Source organism: Mustela erminea, chromosome 2, assembly GCF_009829155.1.
Source record: "Mustela erminea isolate mMusErm1 chromosome 2, mMusErm1.Pri, whole genome shotgun sequence".
NCBI lineage: Eukaryota > Metazoa > Chordata > Mammalia > Carnivora > Mustelidae > Mustela > Mustela erminea.
Window position 1 is genome coordinate 157076992 of NC_045615.1, and position 16800 is coordinate 157093791.

A 16800-nucleotide genomic window follows, 5' to 3' on the forward strand; every position below is an offset into this window, starting at 1 on the left:
CATTCTAATATGCCGATAGTGATATTTCAATGCTTTTTTAAATTTGCATTTCCCTGTTGACATATGGTATGCACCATGTTTTCATATGTTTATTTGCCATCTGTATACATGTATTTTTAGTGAGGTGTCAAGGTCTTTGTGTGATTTTTAAATAATATTATTTGTGTTCTTAGTGTTAAATATTAAGCATTTTTTTGTATATTTTGGACAACAGTCTTTTATCAAATATACCTTTTTAAAATATTTACTCCTGGTCTGGTCTTTTCATTCTCTTGGTAGTGTCTTTGGCAGGATAGAAAATCTTAATATTCATAAAGTTCAGCTTACTAATTTTTTCCTTCACCAACTTTACTGCCTAAATTTACATTATGATTTTATTTTCAAACATTCAGGGAAAGCTAATTAGAAACACTTCATATAAAACTTTCATTTATTACAAACAACTAATTTGTACATAATCATATTATGAGAGGAACCAGCTTTGGTCTTTTTCTACTACAGTATGGACTACTTTTTTTCTCTTTTCTCTCTCTCTCTTTTTTTATATTTTTCTCTTTTCTATGACACAATCCCTGGTCATAACATTCACAAGTCTGGTTTTCAAATTTAAATTAGGGAAAAATAAAAGCTGTTTCCAAGGGACATTCTGTTCCAAAGAAAATGATTTGCAGTCTGATTTACTAATGCTGAATTTTTTGGAAACCAAAATGATTCAAACATTTTACTCAAGTGGTTTTGTCAATTTACTCCCCAGGAGAAGCCATGCTTTAAAATCCCAACTGGTTAGGATGATACTCATAGCCCAGTTTAAGCCAGAATTTCTAGGATTTTGTGATTTTTGCTTTGGTATTGCAACACCTTGTAAGTCAGTGGGATCAATTTCTCAATTCTTAAAAAAATCTTTGCATTAACTGTGGCCCAGGAGATCAGGGGTGTGTGTGTGTGTGTGTGTGTGTGTGTGTGTGTGTGTTTTGCAATTTTTTAAATTAATGAAATGCTTTTAAGTTGAAGTATAATTGACACACAATGTTACATTACTTTCCAGTATGTAACATATTGATTTGACAACTGTATATATTAGGGTAGGATCACCACAAGTGTAGCTGCCCTCTGTCACCATATAATGCTATCCTAATATCATTGCCTATACTCCCTATGCATTTAGACCTTTCATTCCTGTCACTTATTCATGCCATCACTGGAAGTCTGTGCCTCCCACTTTCTTCACCCATTTTGCCTATCCCCCACCCCTCTTATGGTAATGTCTTGAAAATACATAAAAGCAGTTACTCCTGAGATTTCATTATCAGATTTATAAAAAAAAAATCTGTGGCAAAAAGTCAGCTATAAGATATGTTCTATTCTTATTTTTCTCTTGATCTTATAAACAACAGAAATTTATTGCTCACAGTTCTTGACACTGGGAAGTTCAAGTACAGGTGTTGGCAGGTTCAGTGTCCGGTGAGGACCTACTTCCTGCTTCATAGATGGCACCTTCTTGCTGTGTCTTCACTTGGTAGGAAGGGGTGTGGGACCTCAGTGGGGACTCTTTTATAAGGACACTAATTGCATTCATGAGGGATCTGTCCTCATGACTTAATTTCTTCCTAAAGGCCTAGCCTCCTAATACAATCATACTAGGTATAAGGATTTCAACATATGAATTTGGGGGAGGGGAGCACAAATATTTGGACCACTGCATTGTTGTTGTTGTTGATGATGGTGGTGGTGGTGGTATGTGTGTATATGTGTGTGCATGTGTTTGACTTTTAAGTAAATGAACATCATCTTAGACACTTGTAAAATGATGAGTCTGCTATTTGTTCAAGTGATGATAAGGAAGTCTAACAGAGAGTTTTGATTATCTATAAAGTATATAAACCACAAACATACAAATACATCACAATTATTCTTAGTCCAGTAGCAATCAATGAGGTTCTAACATATACTAAATGAGAATGAAAAAGATTGTGAGTTCGTGAAGAAGTGGATATTCTCCTAAACTAAAAAAGTTATGAAGGTAATGGTAGTCAAAAAACAGTATAGTAAATAATAATTATCAAGCACAGCATTAGAAGTCTAATTTTCATAAAGGACCTCTGCACTATCAGATAAATGACTCCTCAAAAAACTTATTTAAAATAGCTAACCCCTAAGAAGACTTTTATTGTTGTTCTGCTGAGTCCAGACGAAATTTCTCAAGAATATGATAAGTACTTCCTATTTCTGAGAAGCCCAGGGCTTTGGGAAACATTCAAAATTTATTCCTCATCTTTGTGTCTTCTCTGGTCAATGAAACATTTTACAGAGAAGCCCAGGGCTTTGGGAAACATTCAAAATTTATTCCTCATCTTTGTGTCTTCTCTGGTCAATGAAACATTTTACAGCTTTTGCACAGATGAACAAAAGTAACTAGCTACCCCCCCCCCCAGAGGTGGCAATATAAAGGACATTTATGGTGACTGGGAGCCTTGCTCAGTCTGGACCAGTTACGGATAATTGATTTACTCCTTCCTCAGGCAGATTTAATCTGAAATGGGCAGCAAGGAAAATGAGAGAATGGAGAAGCGAAGGGAAAACCTTTCTGATGTTTCACAGTAGAGCTGGGGCAACTTTGAAGCAAAATTGTTCCTAAATAATATTGTTTCTTCATTGGACTGCCAATCCGATGTGGAAGGAGACAGATTTCATGGATGTTGCAAAGCTAAGCATAAAGAGCTGGCTTTTTCCTTTTCTTCTGCATATAAGCAGGTAACTCTACCCTCCACTTAAACTCTTACTGGTCAATAAATTCTTATACTGATATTCTTTATGTGCCTAATCTGACAATTATATGTCTACATCTTTCATTACTGTAATCATATAGCATTTCTTAAAAATAATGTAAAATAAATAGAAACTTAGAAAATATTTAAAAGGTCTAGGTCATATACTTAATCACACTGTTAAAGGCCTTTTTGACTTTGTGGAAGAGATCAATTTAGAATAATAATCCCACACTGTTAACATTCAACACAGTATGACTTAACCAGAATTTTTCCTTATCATCACTCTCCAACAAAGTCTAAGTTCCAGAAAAATTTTAATCTGGGTGATGCCTGGGTGGCTCAGTCAGTTAAGTGGCTGACTTCCACTTGGGTCATGATCCCAGCATCCTGGGATCGAGTCCCATATGAGGCTCCTTGTTTGGCAGGGAGCCTGCTTCTCCCTCTGTCTCTGCCTGCCACTCTGCCTGCCTGTGCTCGCTCTCTCTCTGACAAATAAATAAATAAAACCTTTTTAAAAATTTTAATTAGGTTGATACTATAGTTGTATAATCTTTTTCTTTTAATATCAAATATCCTGCTGGTTTCTGAGCATTCTTCTGAGTTGTTCAAATTCCAAAGACTAAAAATATCATTTGAACTGTCCCTAAGAATAACTGAGAAATAAATTTCAACACAAGGGAAAGCTAATTCAAAACTGAGGCGTACAAATGATTAATGGCTGCGATCCATCCTTTTCTCTTCTTTCAACTTTAAGGTCCACTTGTAATTCAAAGAACATTGCAAGATAAAGAGTTATCATTATCTGTTACTAAATATTCATAGACTGTTACTGAACCTGGAAATGTGAGAAATATAAGACGTTACCACTGATTTTATTTTTTTTAAGTTTGTATCTAAATTCCAGTTACTTGGCATACAATGCAATATTAGTTTCAGGTATATAATATTGTGATTCAACATTTCCTTCCCTTCATTTTAATGAGTTTATAGTTGACTTGAGAGAGACAAAAGCAAAATTAAGGAATAAGTTAACTCAGTCTCAAGAGGTAGTTATTACAAGTACATCAAGTACATTAGGTATTCAAAGACTGAAGGTAAAAAGAGTACGTAATAATTGGCTTTGCCAGAATAAACCTTCCACGGGAAGACAGGATCCCACACCGGTCCTGAAGAAAGAGAGGAATTTGGAAAGCCGGTGACAATCTCAGGCTGGTTAATCTGGAAATCTCTCTGCTGTTTGACATCACCCTTGCCTCAAAGGTCAGGAGTACATAGACTGGGAATTTCAACAGCTTAAAGTATGTTTGTTGGGCAATACAAGTGGTTAACCAGATGTGGAGAGCCACGGGTATTTGCCAGTGACTATGAAGAATATGGTTTGTAATCTGAAAAATATTAACATTTTTTTTGTGAAAAGAAAAAATAAACAAATGGGGTTACATTAAACTAAAAAGCTTCTGCACAGCCAAAGAAGCCATCATCAGCCTACGGGATGGGAGATGACTTTTTCAAATCATGTATCCAATAAGGATAAATATCCAATATGTCTAAAGAACTCATACAATTCAAAAACAAACAAACAAACGAACAAAAAAAAAAAAACCTCTGAAAAAATGGAAGGGATTTTGAACTAAGAAGACACACAGATGGCCAACAGACACATAATAAGATGCTCAACATCACTCATCATCAGGGAAATACAAATCAAAACCACAATTAGATATCACCTCACATCTGTTAAAGTAGCTATTACCAAAAAGACAAGGAATAACTAGCATCAGAGAAGATGTAGAGAAAAAAGCACACTCGTGCATTGTTGGTAGGAATGCAAAATGGTGCAGCCATTATGAAAAACAGTATGGCAATCCTTAAAAAATTAAGACTAGGACTACTATAGGATCCAGCCATCTCATTTCCCAGTTATTTATCTGAAGAGTACAAAAATGCTGATTCAAAGACACATATGCACCCCAGGTTCATTATTCACAATAGGCAGGAAATGGAAACAGTCTGAACATTCATCAATGAGTGAATGGATAAAGAAGATGTGGGTGTGTGTATGTATATGGAATAATAATGGATGACGAGGGAATATTACTCAGCCCTAAAAAAGAATGAAGTCTTGTTTGTGACAACATAGATGAAACTTGAACCTTTAAAGGATTATGTTAAGTAAAATAAGTTAACCAGAGAACGACAAATATATGATTTCACTTATATATAGAGTCTAAAAAGAAAAAAAAACTAAACAAATGAACAAAATGAAAACAAAAACAAACTCATTGATACAGAATACAGACTAGTTGTTACCAGAGAGGATGAGAGGGGGTGAGCAAAATGGGTGAAGGGTGTCAATGGTAATGGGTGGTATCTAGACCTCCAGTGGTGATCACTGTATAGGGCACAGATACTGAATTGTAATGAACTAAATGTTGTACATCTGGAACTTATATAATATTATGTACCGATTTTACCCAATTAAAAAAATTCTTGTGAACGATTCTCTAGCACTTCACTTCTAGTCATTGCTTCTCTACTTAACTCTCTCGCCTTAGTTTTATGATTTAAAAAAAATTATTGGGACGCCTGGGTGGCTCAGTTGGTTAAGCAGCTGCCTTCGGCTCAGGTCATGATCCCAGCGTCCTGGGATCGAGTCCCACATCGGGCTCCTTGCTCCGCAGGGAGCCTGCTTCTCCCTCTGACTCTGCCTGCCACTCTGTCTGCCTGTGCTCGCTCTCGCTCGCTCTCTCTCTGACAAATAAATAAATAAAATCTTTAAAAAAAAATTATTACTACTTAATTTTTTTTTTTTTTTTTTTTTGCTTAGCCCAGACCAAATGGATGGTTCTATTTCTGAGAAGCCCAGGGCTTTCGGAAACATTTAACACTTTAACTCTCAACTTCTTTTTTCCTGTGTATCATCCTCTGTCCACAGGAGAAGTTGCTCCTAAAAGTTAGGAGAAGTTAGGAGGTTAGGAGAATTTTTCTTATCTGCATTAAAGTATTGATATGAGTCTCAGAACAAAATGAGCAAGAAAGTGGTTTGGAAGTCACTAACCATTGAGAATGTTTTAATTCCTGTTACACGAGTCTGTGGTATTATGACTCTGTCTCATCTATATACCTATACATACGACTCTGCTTCTGACAAACAAGTCAGTCTCAGGCTCTCAGGTTGTCGGTGTCATTCTGTGGATTGTTTTTATTGTTTAGGGCAAAATAGCGCAATACCTTTTGCCACTACCTAAACAGAATGCAGGTAAGGCAAATGGCCTCCCTTTTTAAAGGGCGAGAAAGAAACAACTACTTTTAAAGAGCTCTGTCTCCTATGGTACTTGGTGCTGTCATTCTGAATTGCAAGGAGTCTTTAGACCATCCACAGTCCTATCTGTCTTTGCAAAAGGCCCACACCAGCGATGCCTAGACAAGAGCTAGGCATGGGCAACGAGCCAGAATGAATTCAGTGAGAACCCAGGTTAAGTTACACATTGTTTCCTGGTTAGGTTGGGCAACCCAACAGCCTACATCTACTGGGGACTTTCTATTACCTGCCCACCAGCTGAAGAAAAAAAAATTTCTTTGCCTTATATTCTGTAAATAATCCATGGCAAGTTGATTCAGAATGCAAACCAGGTGAACCATGAACATCTCTAGAAGAGTGTCAGGAGGAACTGGAAATCATGTCTCATGAACCTTCTCTGATCTTATCATTTAGCACCCAAATAACTCATATGCTCATTTATATTCAAATGTGTTATTTGGAACTAATCTAAACACATATACCCATAACCCTAAATAACCTATGTCATTAAGTATTTTTTACAAAGTCTTATTATATAGTGGTTTATTCACTGTGATTAACCTGAATGCAATTGCCCAAAATTTTTCATCACATTTTTGAAGTTTTGTTTTATTCACACCAGTGAGGTTTACCTTTTGTCTTTAGATACATTCTAATCTCTAAAAAGTCAATATAATAAATCTTCAGGCAGGCTGTTTTCCCAGATGACCACTCCCTTGAAGGATGAAGGATTATATTAACTGAGTCAGGTATGATGATGGTGGTATCAGGAAGCTGTACAGAATAGAGAACTTTCCATTTAGCTTCCCACAAAGTGAGGCCAAACCTCCCAGCCTTCACCTATTTCTTAATATCCTTCCAGACTAAAAGTTCTAAAAGGTTTATGAGGTGAACCATGAGAGCCTGTGGACACTAAAAAACAAACTGAGGGTTTTAGAGGAGAAAGGTGTGGGGGATGGGTGAGCCTGGTGCTGGGTATTAAGGAGGGGACCTATGGCATGGAGCACTGGTGTTGTACCTAAACCAATAACCTTGGACCATTGCATCAAAAACTAATGATGTATTTCATGGTGACTAACATAACACAATAAAAATTTTAAAAATAAAATAAAAAATAAAAGGGTTATGAGATGTCCTCCTTATTCACCAATGGAGGTGAAAGGAAGGTATGTGGAGTCAAAAAAAAAAAAAATTCCCCAGGGTCTTCAGGGACAAGGAAAGTAATTCCTTTCCATGACTGGCTTCTCATTGCTGTTGTGCTTACCCATTGCCTTTGCTGACCTACTGTGAGGACAAGGTATTGAGAACAACCCAGAAGAGGATTTAGCTAGATTTCCATGAAAGAAAGCCCATGTGTCATCCCAATATTGTACTTTTGCCTTCCATAGAGTTAGACAGAGGAAAGAGTTACCGTTCAAATTTCAGTGTTCTAGTTCCACAGTTGAGAGAAAGAGAAGAGAGAGCATGGGGTAGTCCTCACCCCTCAACTTCAGGAGGCAGCTCTAGTTCCCGTGAATTCAAGCAGGCCTGTGGATTAAAGCAGCCGCTGATCCTGAAGCTAAATCACTCCAGAAGCTTGTGGTTCTTCCCTCCCGTGAAGCTGAGAGAAATCAGAACTGGCGTTGTCTTGCTGCCAGATTGACTCAAATCCCCAGACCAAACTTCCAAACTTCCAGAATTGCTCCTCAAATTCATCAGCCTCCCACGGCCTGTCCCACCTGGGTCAGTTACACACCTGGCTAGGGTCTGGAGCCACAGTGGAACAGGCTCAGCTCGGACTCTGCTTTAGTCTGCACTCACTGCACCCCATCACTTACACCCCCCCCCAAAGACCCCACCTCTTCTAATTGCCCAGCGTATTGAACCACGGAAAGCAAGGCATTGTCTCCCAGGGTAATTCGCTGAGTGATTTTGGAAGACCACCCGGACATGCAGACGCTTGTTGAACAACAAGGAGACATTTCCAGTTAGCCGGATTGATTCTGGAATCCCTTCCTGCCGCTGGCTTCAATCAGGAGGAGAGAGATTTTCATTAAAGTGTTTTGGCCTCTAAAACTAGCCAAAGTCTAAGAATCATGAATTAATTTGAGAAATCTAGAATGACCTGCCTGCAAGCAGAAGAGGAAGAGCTTTCTGTTTCATGCAGTTTTGGGTTTTTTTTTTTTTTTTTTTAGATTTTATTTATTTATTTATTTGACAGATCACGAGCAGGCAGAGAGGCAGGCAGAGAGGAGGAAGCAGGCTCCCTGCTGAGCAGAGAGCCCAATGCGGGGCTGGATCCCAGGACCCTGCGATAGATCATGACTTGAGCTGAAAGCAGAGGCTTGAACCCACTGAGCCACCCAAGCAAGTGTCCCCTGTTTCATGCAGTTTTTTTTTTTAAATGATCTCAAAAACATTTTATTAAGTGAAAAGAGCAAGTTTCAGAAAGTTATCTACTGAAAGAGTTAACTTACAAACTGGAACTGCTATCCTTAGAAAAAACTGCTTGCACAGTTGGCCTATGGTTAGAGTCTAGGAACTTGGATTTCAGGAGCAGTCCCCGTGTTCTTTGATAAGAATGATGCATTGAGGGGCGCCTGGGTGGCTCAGTGGGTTAAGCCTCTGCCTTCAGGTCAGGTCATGATCCCAGGGTCCTGGAATCGAGCCCCACATCAGGTTCTGCTCTGTTTCATGCAGTTTTAATCACAGCTTACACTTCCTGAATTGTGAGGATGAAGAGGATGATGATGATGGTAAATGATAAATTAGGAAGGTCGTTCAGAAATTGTTCTAAAGTCAAATCTGCCGGTTTGGTTCCAGTCTTCCTCCTTGGATGGGAACGAGGGCTCTATCCCGGGGAGGAGCCGGCCTTCGCTAGCCCCGGCTGGCCTGGAGGGTGAGCGCCCTGCAGGATTGCTCCCCACCACCTCCCGGAGCGGCAGCACCATACACGGTCAGGTCGGGCGACCAAGTCCAGGGCGCTACCAGTGGAGAAGGAGGCAGCTCCTCCCAGCCACCGTCCTCCTCCATTCCCTCCGCTCAGCCCCCCACCCCCCACCCATCGCCACCCCCCTTCGCCCCCCTCATCCAGGGAGTTTCCCAAGCATCCCAATGCTGAGTTTCCTGCCGGGGGGGGGGGGGGTGGGGGGGAAGGGGCCCGCGCAGATAAAAGGCTTGCAAAGGACTTGGGGTAAGCCACAGTGCCCTGGAGCTCCAACTCCTGGTTCCTCTCCTGCCTCTAGAGCCCTCGCCCCTCACCGCCCTCCGTGCCGCAATGAGCCTCCCGCCCCGCCGCGCCGCCCGCGTCCCGGGCCTCTCCGGCTCGCGGTGCGCGCTGCTCCTGCTGCTGCTGCTGACGCCGCCGGGGCCCCTCGCCCGCGGTGAGAGCGCGCGGCACGCGGCCGGCACCCGGGTCGAGCGTCCGCGGAGGCTGCGGCGCGGGGAGGCGTCCCGGGCGGGCTCGCGGGGGAAGAGCTCCCCGCCAACCTGCCCTATAACGGTGTCTCTCTTTGTGCCCCAGCCGGTCCCGTCTCGGCCATCCTGAGGGAGCTGCGCTGCGTGTGTCTAACCACCACACCGGGGATCCGGCCCAAAATGATCGCTAAGGTGGAGGTGATCGCCCCCGGGCCGCAGTGCTCCAGGGTGGAAGTCGTGTAAGTGCTGGTGCGCTGCGCCCCGGTGTCCGCGGTGACCTCGACCAGAGGGGCGTCCCTCAGCCTGAGTCGTCAGCCCCCGTGGCTCACGGGCTCGGCCTCTTTTCGTTTCTGCAGAGCCACCCTGAAGAACAAGAAGGAAGTCTGTCTGGACCCGGAGAACCCGGTGATGAAGAAAGTCATCCAGAAAATTTTGGACAGGTACCCTGTCGCTTTCATCTTGGCGCTTTTTCATCTCTTTCGAGAGTTCCCGCTTCTCAAGGTCCTTATTCTCTGTATGGAATTTGCTGACCACACTCCAGGTCACGCTCAGAATACAAGTTCGTTCAGGAGAAAGGGGGGAAGTTGTTCTGGAATGTCCTGGGAAAACTCTTGTCACCAATTTCACATGTAATTGCCTAGTGGGTTCCATAGAGCTCATTACTGAAATGTATTTTTCTTTTTCTTTCTTTCTTTTTTTTTTTTTTTTAAGATTTTAATTATTTATTTGACAGAGAGAGAGAGAGATCACAAGTAGGCAGAGAGGCAGGCAGAGAGAGGGGGAAGCAGGCTCCCTGCTGAGCAGAGAGCCCAATGCGGGACTCGATCCCAGGACCCTGAGATCATGACCTGAGCTGAAGGCAGAGGCTTAACGCACTGAGCCACCCAGGCGCCCCATGAAACGTAATTTTCTGTCGTCAGTGAAGTCCTGGAGTCCGCCCTTTGCTGTTTTTCACTGGTCCTAAACTCTGTGTTTGGAAAACAGGTGGGAGCAGACAGGAGTGTGGAAACTTGGTTAAACTAATAGGATTCTTTTCTCAACAGTGGAAGAAAAACTGATTAAGAAGAAGGACCATGCCTTGGAAAAGTTGTCCAGTTCCTTAGCAGAGCAGTTTTCTGAGTGTCTTGGGACCCAGTGAAGACAAGAAGGCTGGATTAACTTTCTCCAATGAGTTAGGCTTCGTCATAAATCTCCCACTTTGAGAGAAGGATGGTGGGGACGCACCTACGTTTGTCCCTCAAGTGTAGTGCTCAGCTCATGAAATATTTAATATAGTATTTCCTGCTATTTATTTGCTGTTATTTTATCTGTCATGCTATTGAAATCTTTGGCGATTGACTAAATTGTGAGTCAAGAACCAGTGGTTGTTAAGCTTTCGAGGTGACTGCTGTATTTTTAGAATATATCCCTTACAGTGTTACTGAGAAGGCTGTGGGTTTAATATGTGAATGTTATTTCATTAAAATGCTGGATGTGGAGATAAATTGTTATCTTCACGCCTCATGAAACGGGAAGTATTTTGGTATCGTTTCTTGAGGAATATGTTAAGTTTCCTTGCTTTTGACTCTGGGATGCTGAGTTATATTGCCTTAAAAAGCTGGTGTAACATGCTATTATCAGTGTAAAATGTATTTCTTTATTTAGAATTTGTACATGTTCAATTCCATAAGGACGAGTATGTTCTTTTCCTATAATTTTAGACATTTGATGTCTTCTCAGTATGGCATAATGTCATGACTTACTCATTAAACTTTGATTTCATGGTGTGTATTAACCATTTTACTAGGAGTACTATAATTCTAGTCCCTAAATATATGATTTGGACAGATAAAGAAGCTAGGATATAGGCAAGTTCCTTATTTCTAGCTCTTTTATAGAAATGCATTGTTTGAATTTTTTTAGGAATTAAAGCAAACTTCACAGTGATTTATACTCATAAAGGTTCAAAAGGATATTTGAACTATTTAAATATAGATTCACTTTTGTTTTCAAAAAACATACACAGGTTAAGGTTTTTACCATTTTGTGATAAAGAATTATCTATGCATCACACTTACATTGTGAAAATTACTCTTGTTTGTAGCACTTCTTTTGTACTTTGGGAAAAAAATAAAAGATTTATAAAATTTATTTATGTCATTTCTCCTTTCTTACACTGTTACAAAATTTCTATTTATTTTTAATTCCAAATTATCTTAAAAATCACTATGCTGGGGCGCCTGGGTGGCTCAGTGGGTTAAAGCCCCTGCTTTCGGCTCAGGTCATGATCCCAGGGTCCTGGGATCGAGCCCCACATCCGGGCTCTACGCTCCGCGGAGAGCCTGCTTCCTCCTCTCTCTCCCTGCCTGCCTCTCTTGCCTACTTGTGACCTGTCTGTCAAATAAATAAATAAAATTAAAAAAAAAAATCACTATGCTAGTCTCTGGCCAGCAGAGAGGACCCTCATTTCCCAGGGACATTGCATTTGTCCCACCTTTCTCCAAGCTCAACCACCTTCTAGGTACTCCTCCAGGCACCTCTAGACAACCTCCAGCGTTGTTTAGAAAACATAGACTTTAACTGGCTCCCTTTTCCCTAGAAGTGACATCAAAGTTGCAAGGCAGGACAGATTAGGCTCTGTCTCATCTGACCTGTGATTCCTGCTTAAACGTCCCTTTCCCCTTGAATCAGTGTGGTCAGGAGCTTAGTTCCCTAACTGGGCGTGTTCTTTCCTGTGTCCATGCCTTTGTATTTGATAGAGCCTCTACCTGGAAGGGCCTTACCACTTCCTGCCTATAGGAGGAAGCTTATTCATCCTTTAGAACTCAGCTCAAACAACACCTTTCAGGAAATTTTCCCTGACACTCCTTGAGGAACTCATGGTTTCTATCTTGATGTTCTGCTAGCATCTTCTAGATATTTGAGTTTCTTTGAATAGCAAATATTGTATTGGGTGCCTTTGTTTGTTTGTTTGTTTGTTTGAAGATTTCTTTATTCTGAGTTCCCCCAGATCATCAATCATATGTTATTCATCTCTGCATCCCCAATACCTGACACAGATTGGCTTAATGAATTAATAAAGTATCCTGAGCTTCAGGTAATCAGATAGTGCCCTGACATCAGTAAGCTGCTCAGTATGGTGTTGAAGAAATCCTAATGCCTTCACTCTCTTTCCTTCTTCATATCTATAGGTAATGCAACAAGAGCTTTAGCATATGCAGTCCTCTCAAGCTCTCACATCTACCCCTCACTTTTACCTGGCTAACTCCATCCTCCCTCTGAGGACAGCACTTAGGGCCTCCAAGTGGTCCTTGCCCTTACCAGATGAAGGCCTCTTTCATTTCCTCTCATAGAACTTTGTTCTTTTCCTTTCTAACCTTTCGTCACTGACATGATTACAGAATCTATGGAGATGATCATTTATTTAGTGTCTATCCAACTTTTCTGTAAGCTTCATGAGGTCGGGGATTTATTTATCACATTCTTCTTGTTTCTAGGACACTACCAAGTGCGTAGTAGGCGCTTAAGAAGAAGAGGGGTCCAGGCTAGACAAGTACCACTGTCTCTAAGGATCAAAACAGCAATTTCATCTAAATAGCTCATTCTTAGGAAAAGCAAGAAAGTGGAAGGAAGGAGACTAACCCAATTGGCATGCATAAATACACATACCCCACTGGATTAATATCTTAGCTCATACTGACACATATATTCAGTAGTAGAGGCTAATGTATTATTAGTATATCTATATCTAACTTAAGTTATTCTACATCTCTTTGTCTCTCTCCTTATATGTAAAATACCAATTAGATTCATATATTTAGTAACATTATTAATTAATGTAGTGTATTAATTATAGTAATACATTATTATTATATATTAATATAGCTATAGGACAGAGAAAAGGAAAAAAGACAGGAAGATACAAAGATATGGAAAATTTCAGAGATGATTTGCTGACAAATTTTTTTAACAATAGAGAAAAAAACAAAATACCTCAAAAATTTTTAAAGAAATCATTACACTTCTGGGGCATCTGGGTGCCTTTGTGAGTTACGTGTCTGCCTTCAGCTCAGGTCAGGATCTCAGGGTCCTGGGATGGAGGCCCGAATCGTCGGAGCTTGCTTCTCCCTCTGATTCTGCCTCTGCTCCTCCCCTCACTTGGGCTCTCTCTCTCAAATAAATAAAATCTAAAAAAAAAAAAAATCATTAAGCTTCTGTGATATCTTTTTACTCTCTCAAACAGTATTTTTTTCCCCTTTAAAACTATAAATCACATACTACTATTAGGTAAACATTAAGAAAGCAAGCCAAATTACTATAGATGTGCAAACTATAAATTTCAAGTGTTTTAAAAATCCCTGATTTCTCATATCAGACCTCAAAATACTCATTGAGTAAGTGCATAACAATAATGAGTGAAAGCATATTACATGTCCTTTGAATAGGAGAAATGTATGTTCTGTGAAGAAATAAACATTACTGATTACTTTTTTCTTTGTCATCATTCAAGATCTTTATCTTTTTACAGAAGCAAGATTTGTAAGTTTAGTTTGTCTACAGACCATAGAATATGACCTCATATGTAATATTCTGACAATTCTGTAGGTCATATTCATACTATAATTGATTGTTCTATAAAGAAAATAGATTATTTCACTGACATATATAACCTATACAAGAACCTTGGTGAGAGCTGCCACTCACTAATGATATTACTATTCATCCTACCACTAGCAAATTCAAGGGCTGACATATCTGGGGGGAAATTAACCCACTGAAGCTCTTCTAGGGATATACTTATATTTTTCCTCATACAAACTCCTAAATACTGCCCTCCCTCTGTTCCCCATCTAAAACTCACTCTCAGTCATGTATTCACTAGGACTTGAACAAGAGGCCGGCTAAAATATCGGTTACTCTCCAAACCATGTTTAATTAACGCCTTTCATTTTACCACATTTTCCTGCTTGCCTCTGGGTGGGACAACTTCACATAATCCTTCAATTCCTGAAGCTATGATGAGATCTATGATAAAATCTGACTAGTGGCTTTGGTTTTTTTTTTTTTTTAATCATACTTTTAATTCCTGCATAAGGAAAAGAATTGCTGTGGGTAACTCATATTGTCCATCATAACTTCAAGTCCTTCCTGGATGTTACAAATTGAGAAATTTACCACACAGAATGAGCACCTGGGGATTTTGATCCGCCTCCCTGACTAAATCACGAAAGACAAAGAGAATGCACATGATTCTGATTTTGGCTTATGGTCCCGGTTTACTTTTAGTCAGCAAAATTAATATTATGTTCCCGAAAAGGATTGTTCATACTTCAGATATGTGTCATGAAATAATGACATAGAAAGACCTAGAGTTTTTGTGTAAGATTTTGTTTCTACAAAGTCTAGAGTCCCATTTTTTAAATATTGAGAAATTAGAAGAACTCTTCCTCCTCTGAAAAATCCACATTCTTAATAGAGGTGATTCTGCTGCCCCATAAATGTGGGGTGGTTGTTTCTGGCCTACCTCTAGGTTGAACAAAGAGAAAAATGGCTAACTCATTTCAACTGATGAGAGGCCAGTGATAGCTCCTTACCCTTTGCGGTGCTATACAAAGTCAGAGTAAGTGTGTTTCAGATCTAGTTTTGAGCACTTCAGCTATTCGACCTTGGCAATTTATTCAACGTCTCCATCCCTCAGTTTTCTCATCTGTAAAATCAGTACAAAAATATCTTTCTCACAGGCACTAAGGGCTAATCCTGGACCAAAGTAGATACTCGACCAAAGTAGATACTTTCTCCTAATTCAAACTCAGAAAACTGAGACCTCCATAGATGAAGCACCATGATTTTCTCCCCAAATGTATCTGCATTCTTTCTATCTATGCATGAATAATTAATGTTTAGTATACCTAAGAATTTGTTTCCACAAGTCTTTTTTTTTTAGGAAGCTTCTGGAAACAATGTAGTCATACTCTCTTTATTTTTCTGTCATTCACGTGTTAGCATTTATCAATGTGTACGGTGTGTTGCCTTCTTACGTGTTAGCATTCACCAACGTGTATGGTGTGTTTCCTTCTTACATCCATCAACACCCATTTATTGACAATCTTGTTACATACTAGACAGAGCCCAGGATCCTTATGAAGTGGAGATGACAAAAATGAGCTTTCAGACTAAGTTAGGGACTTCTGATGGCAAATATTCTGAGTTCTGTCTGACAAAGCTCTACTTGAAATCTGAATGAAAAGGGACTAGATTCTTTGTAAACAGGGAGAAAGAGTCTTTTCAGGGGGACTCCCTAGAATCACACTGGAGAGGACATCAGTGTGGCAGCGGTTTACTGAGGAGTGATCTAAGACTCCCATCTGTCAGGAAGGAAAGAGAGGGTTGGGGAGAGGGAGAGAGAACTGCTGCTACCCCAGGAGATCCAGGTGATGGCTCTGAGCAGCTCTGGACCTGGGGGAGGCTTTCCCAGCGATTCTGAATTGTGGCAAGGGAGCAGACCTCTGAACTCCCCCCTGCTGACCGGTCACTAGATGTGGGCTATTTCTGGGAGGCGGTTACAAATTTGGGTGAGACACTCCCCTTGGGCCCTGGGCCTGCAGCCATCATGGGCAGCAGAGGGACACAGCTGTGGTGAGCCACCAGGAAGGAGGCTCCAGAAAGGGAATGAATCCGGTAGATACATCCCGGTTTCCGGGGCTGCGGAGAGGCAAGAGCCGGAGGTGGAGAAAGGGAGGAGAGTGGAGGTCTTGTGTCTTCACTTCACTTTTCTTTTCTTTTCTTTTCTTTTTTCCTTTTTTTCTTCCTTTCTTTCCCTTCCCAACTCTCCCGTGTCCTCACTCCCTTCTTCTCACTTTTCCCCCGTCCTACCTCCCTTCTGTTCTTCATGTTTTCCCGAGAAGTAACATAACTTCTGGAAAGAGGAGGAACAGGAGTCGAGGGTGTCCAGCAGGACGCGCCCCCAGGCCCTCCCGGGTGGGCGAGGCAGGGGTGGAGGCCTCAGCCTTCCAGGGGTGCTCTGCCTACGCCCACCTAAATGGGGCCCAAGCGCCCCTCATTCACATACAGAATTATTAGAAATAGATTGTTGTTGTAGGCCCCACATTTGGGATGGGCTTGTTCCACAAAAGTATCACTACGCATTTGATGTTCCGTGGATGACGTTCATAAACATAAAGGTAAAGTGAACGTTCTCAGGCCTGCGGAGCTTTGCAGTGAGCGCCCCTACCAGCACCCAGGGAGACATCGCCCCTCCATTCCCCTCCCCCTGCGCCCCCTCCGCGCCGCCCCAGCACCCTTCACTTCACTTCTGGGCGACATCCTGCCTCAGCGGACTTGCGTGCCAGACGGGTT

General features: G+C 41.0%; 1 protein-coding gene across 1 annotated transcript; it reads left to right on the forward strand.

Moving 5' to 3' along the window:
* The first annotated feature begins 9224 nt into the window (after positions 1 to 9224).
* LOC116585192 (C-X-C motif chemokine 6-like) lies at positions 9225 to 11595 on the forward strand. Its single transcript, XM_032334570.1, has 4 exons — positions 9225 to 9431; positions 9572 to 9704; positions 9822 to 9905; positions 10509 to 11595. The coding sequence occupies exons 1-4, from the start codon at positions 9326 to 9328 to the stop codon at positions 10525 to 10527; spliced, it is 342 nt and encodes a 113-aa protein (XP_032190461.1). The 5' UTR covers positions 9225 to 9325; the 3' UTR covers positions 10528 to 11595.
* Positions 11596 to 16800: the final 5205 nt, after the last annotated feature.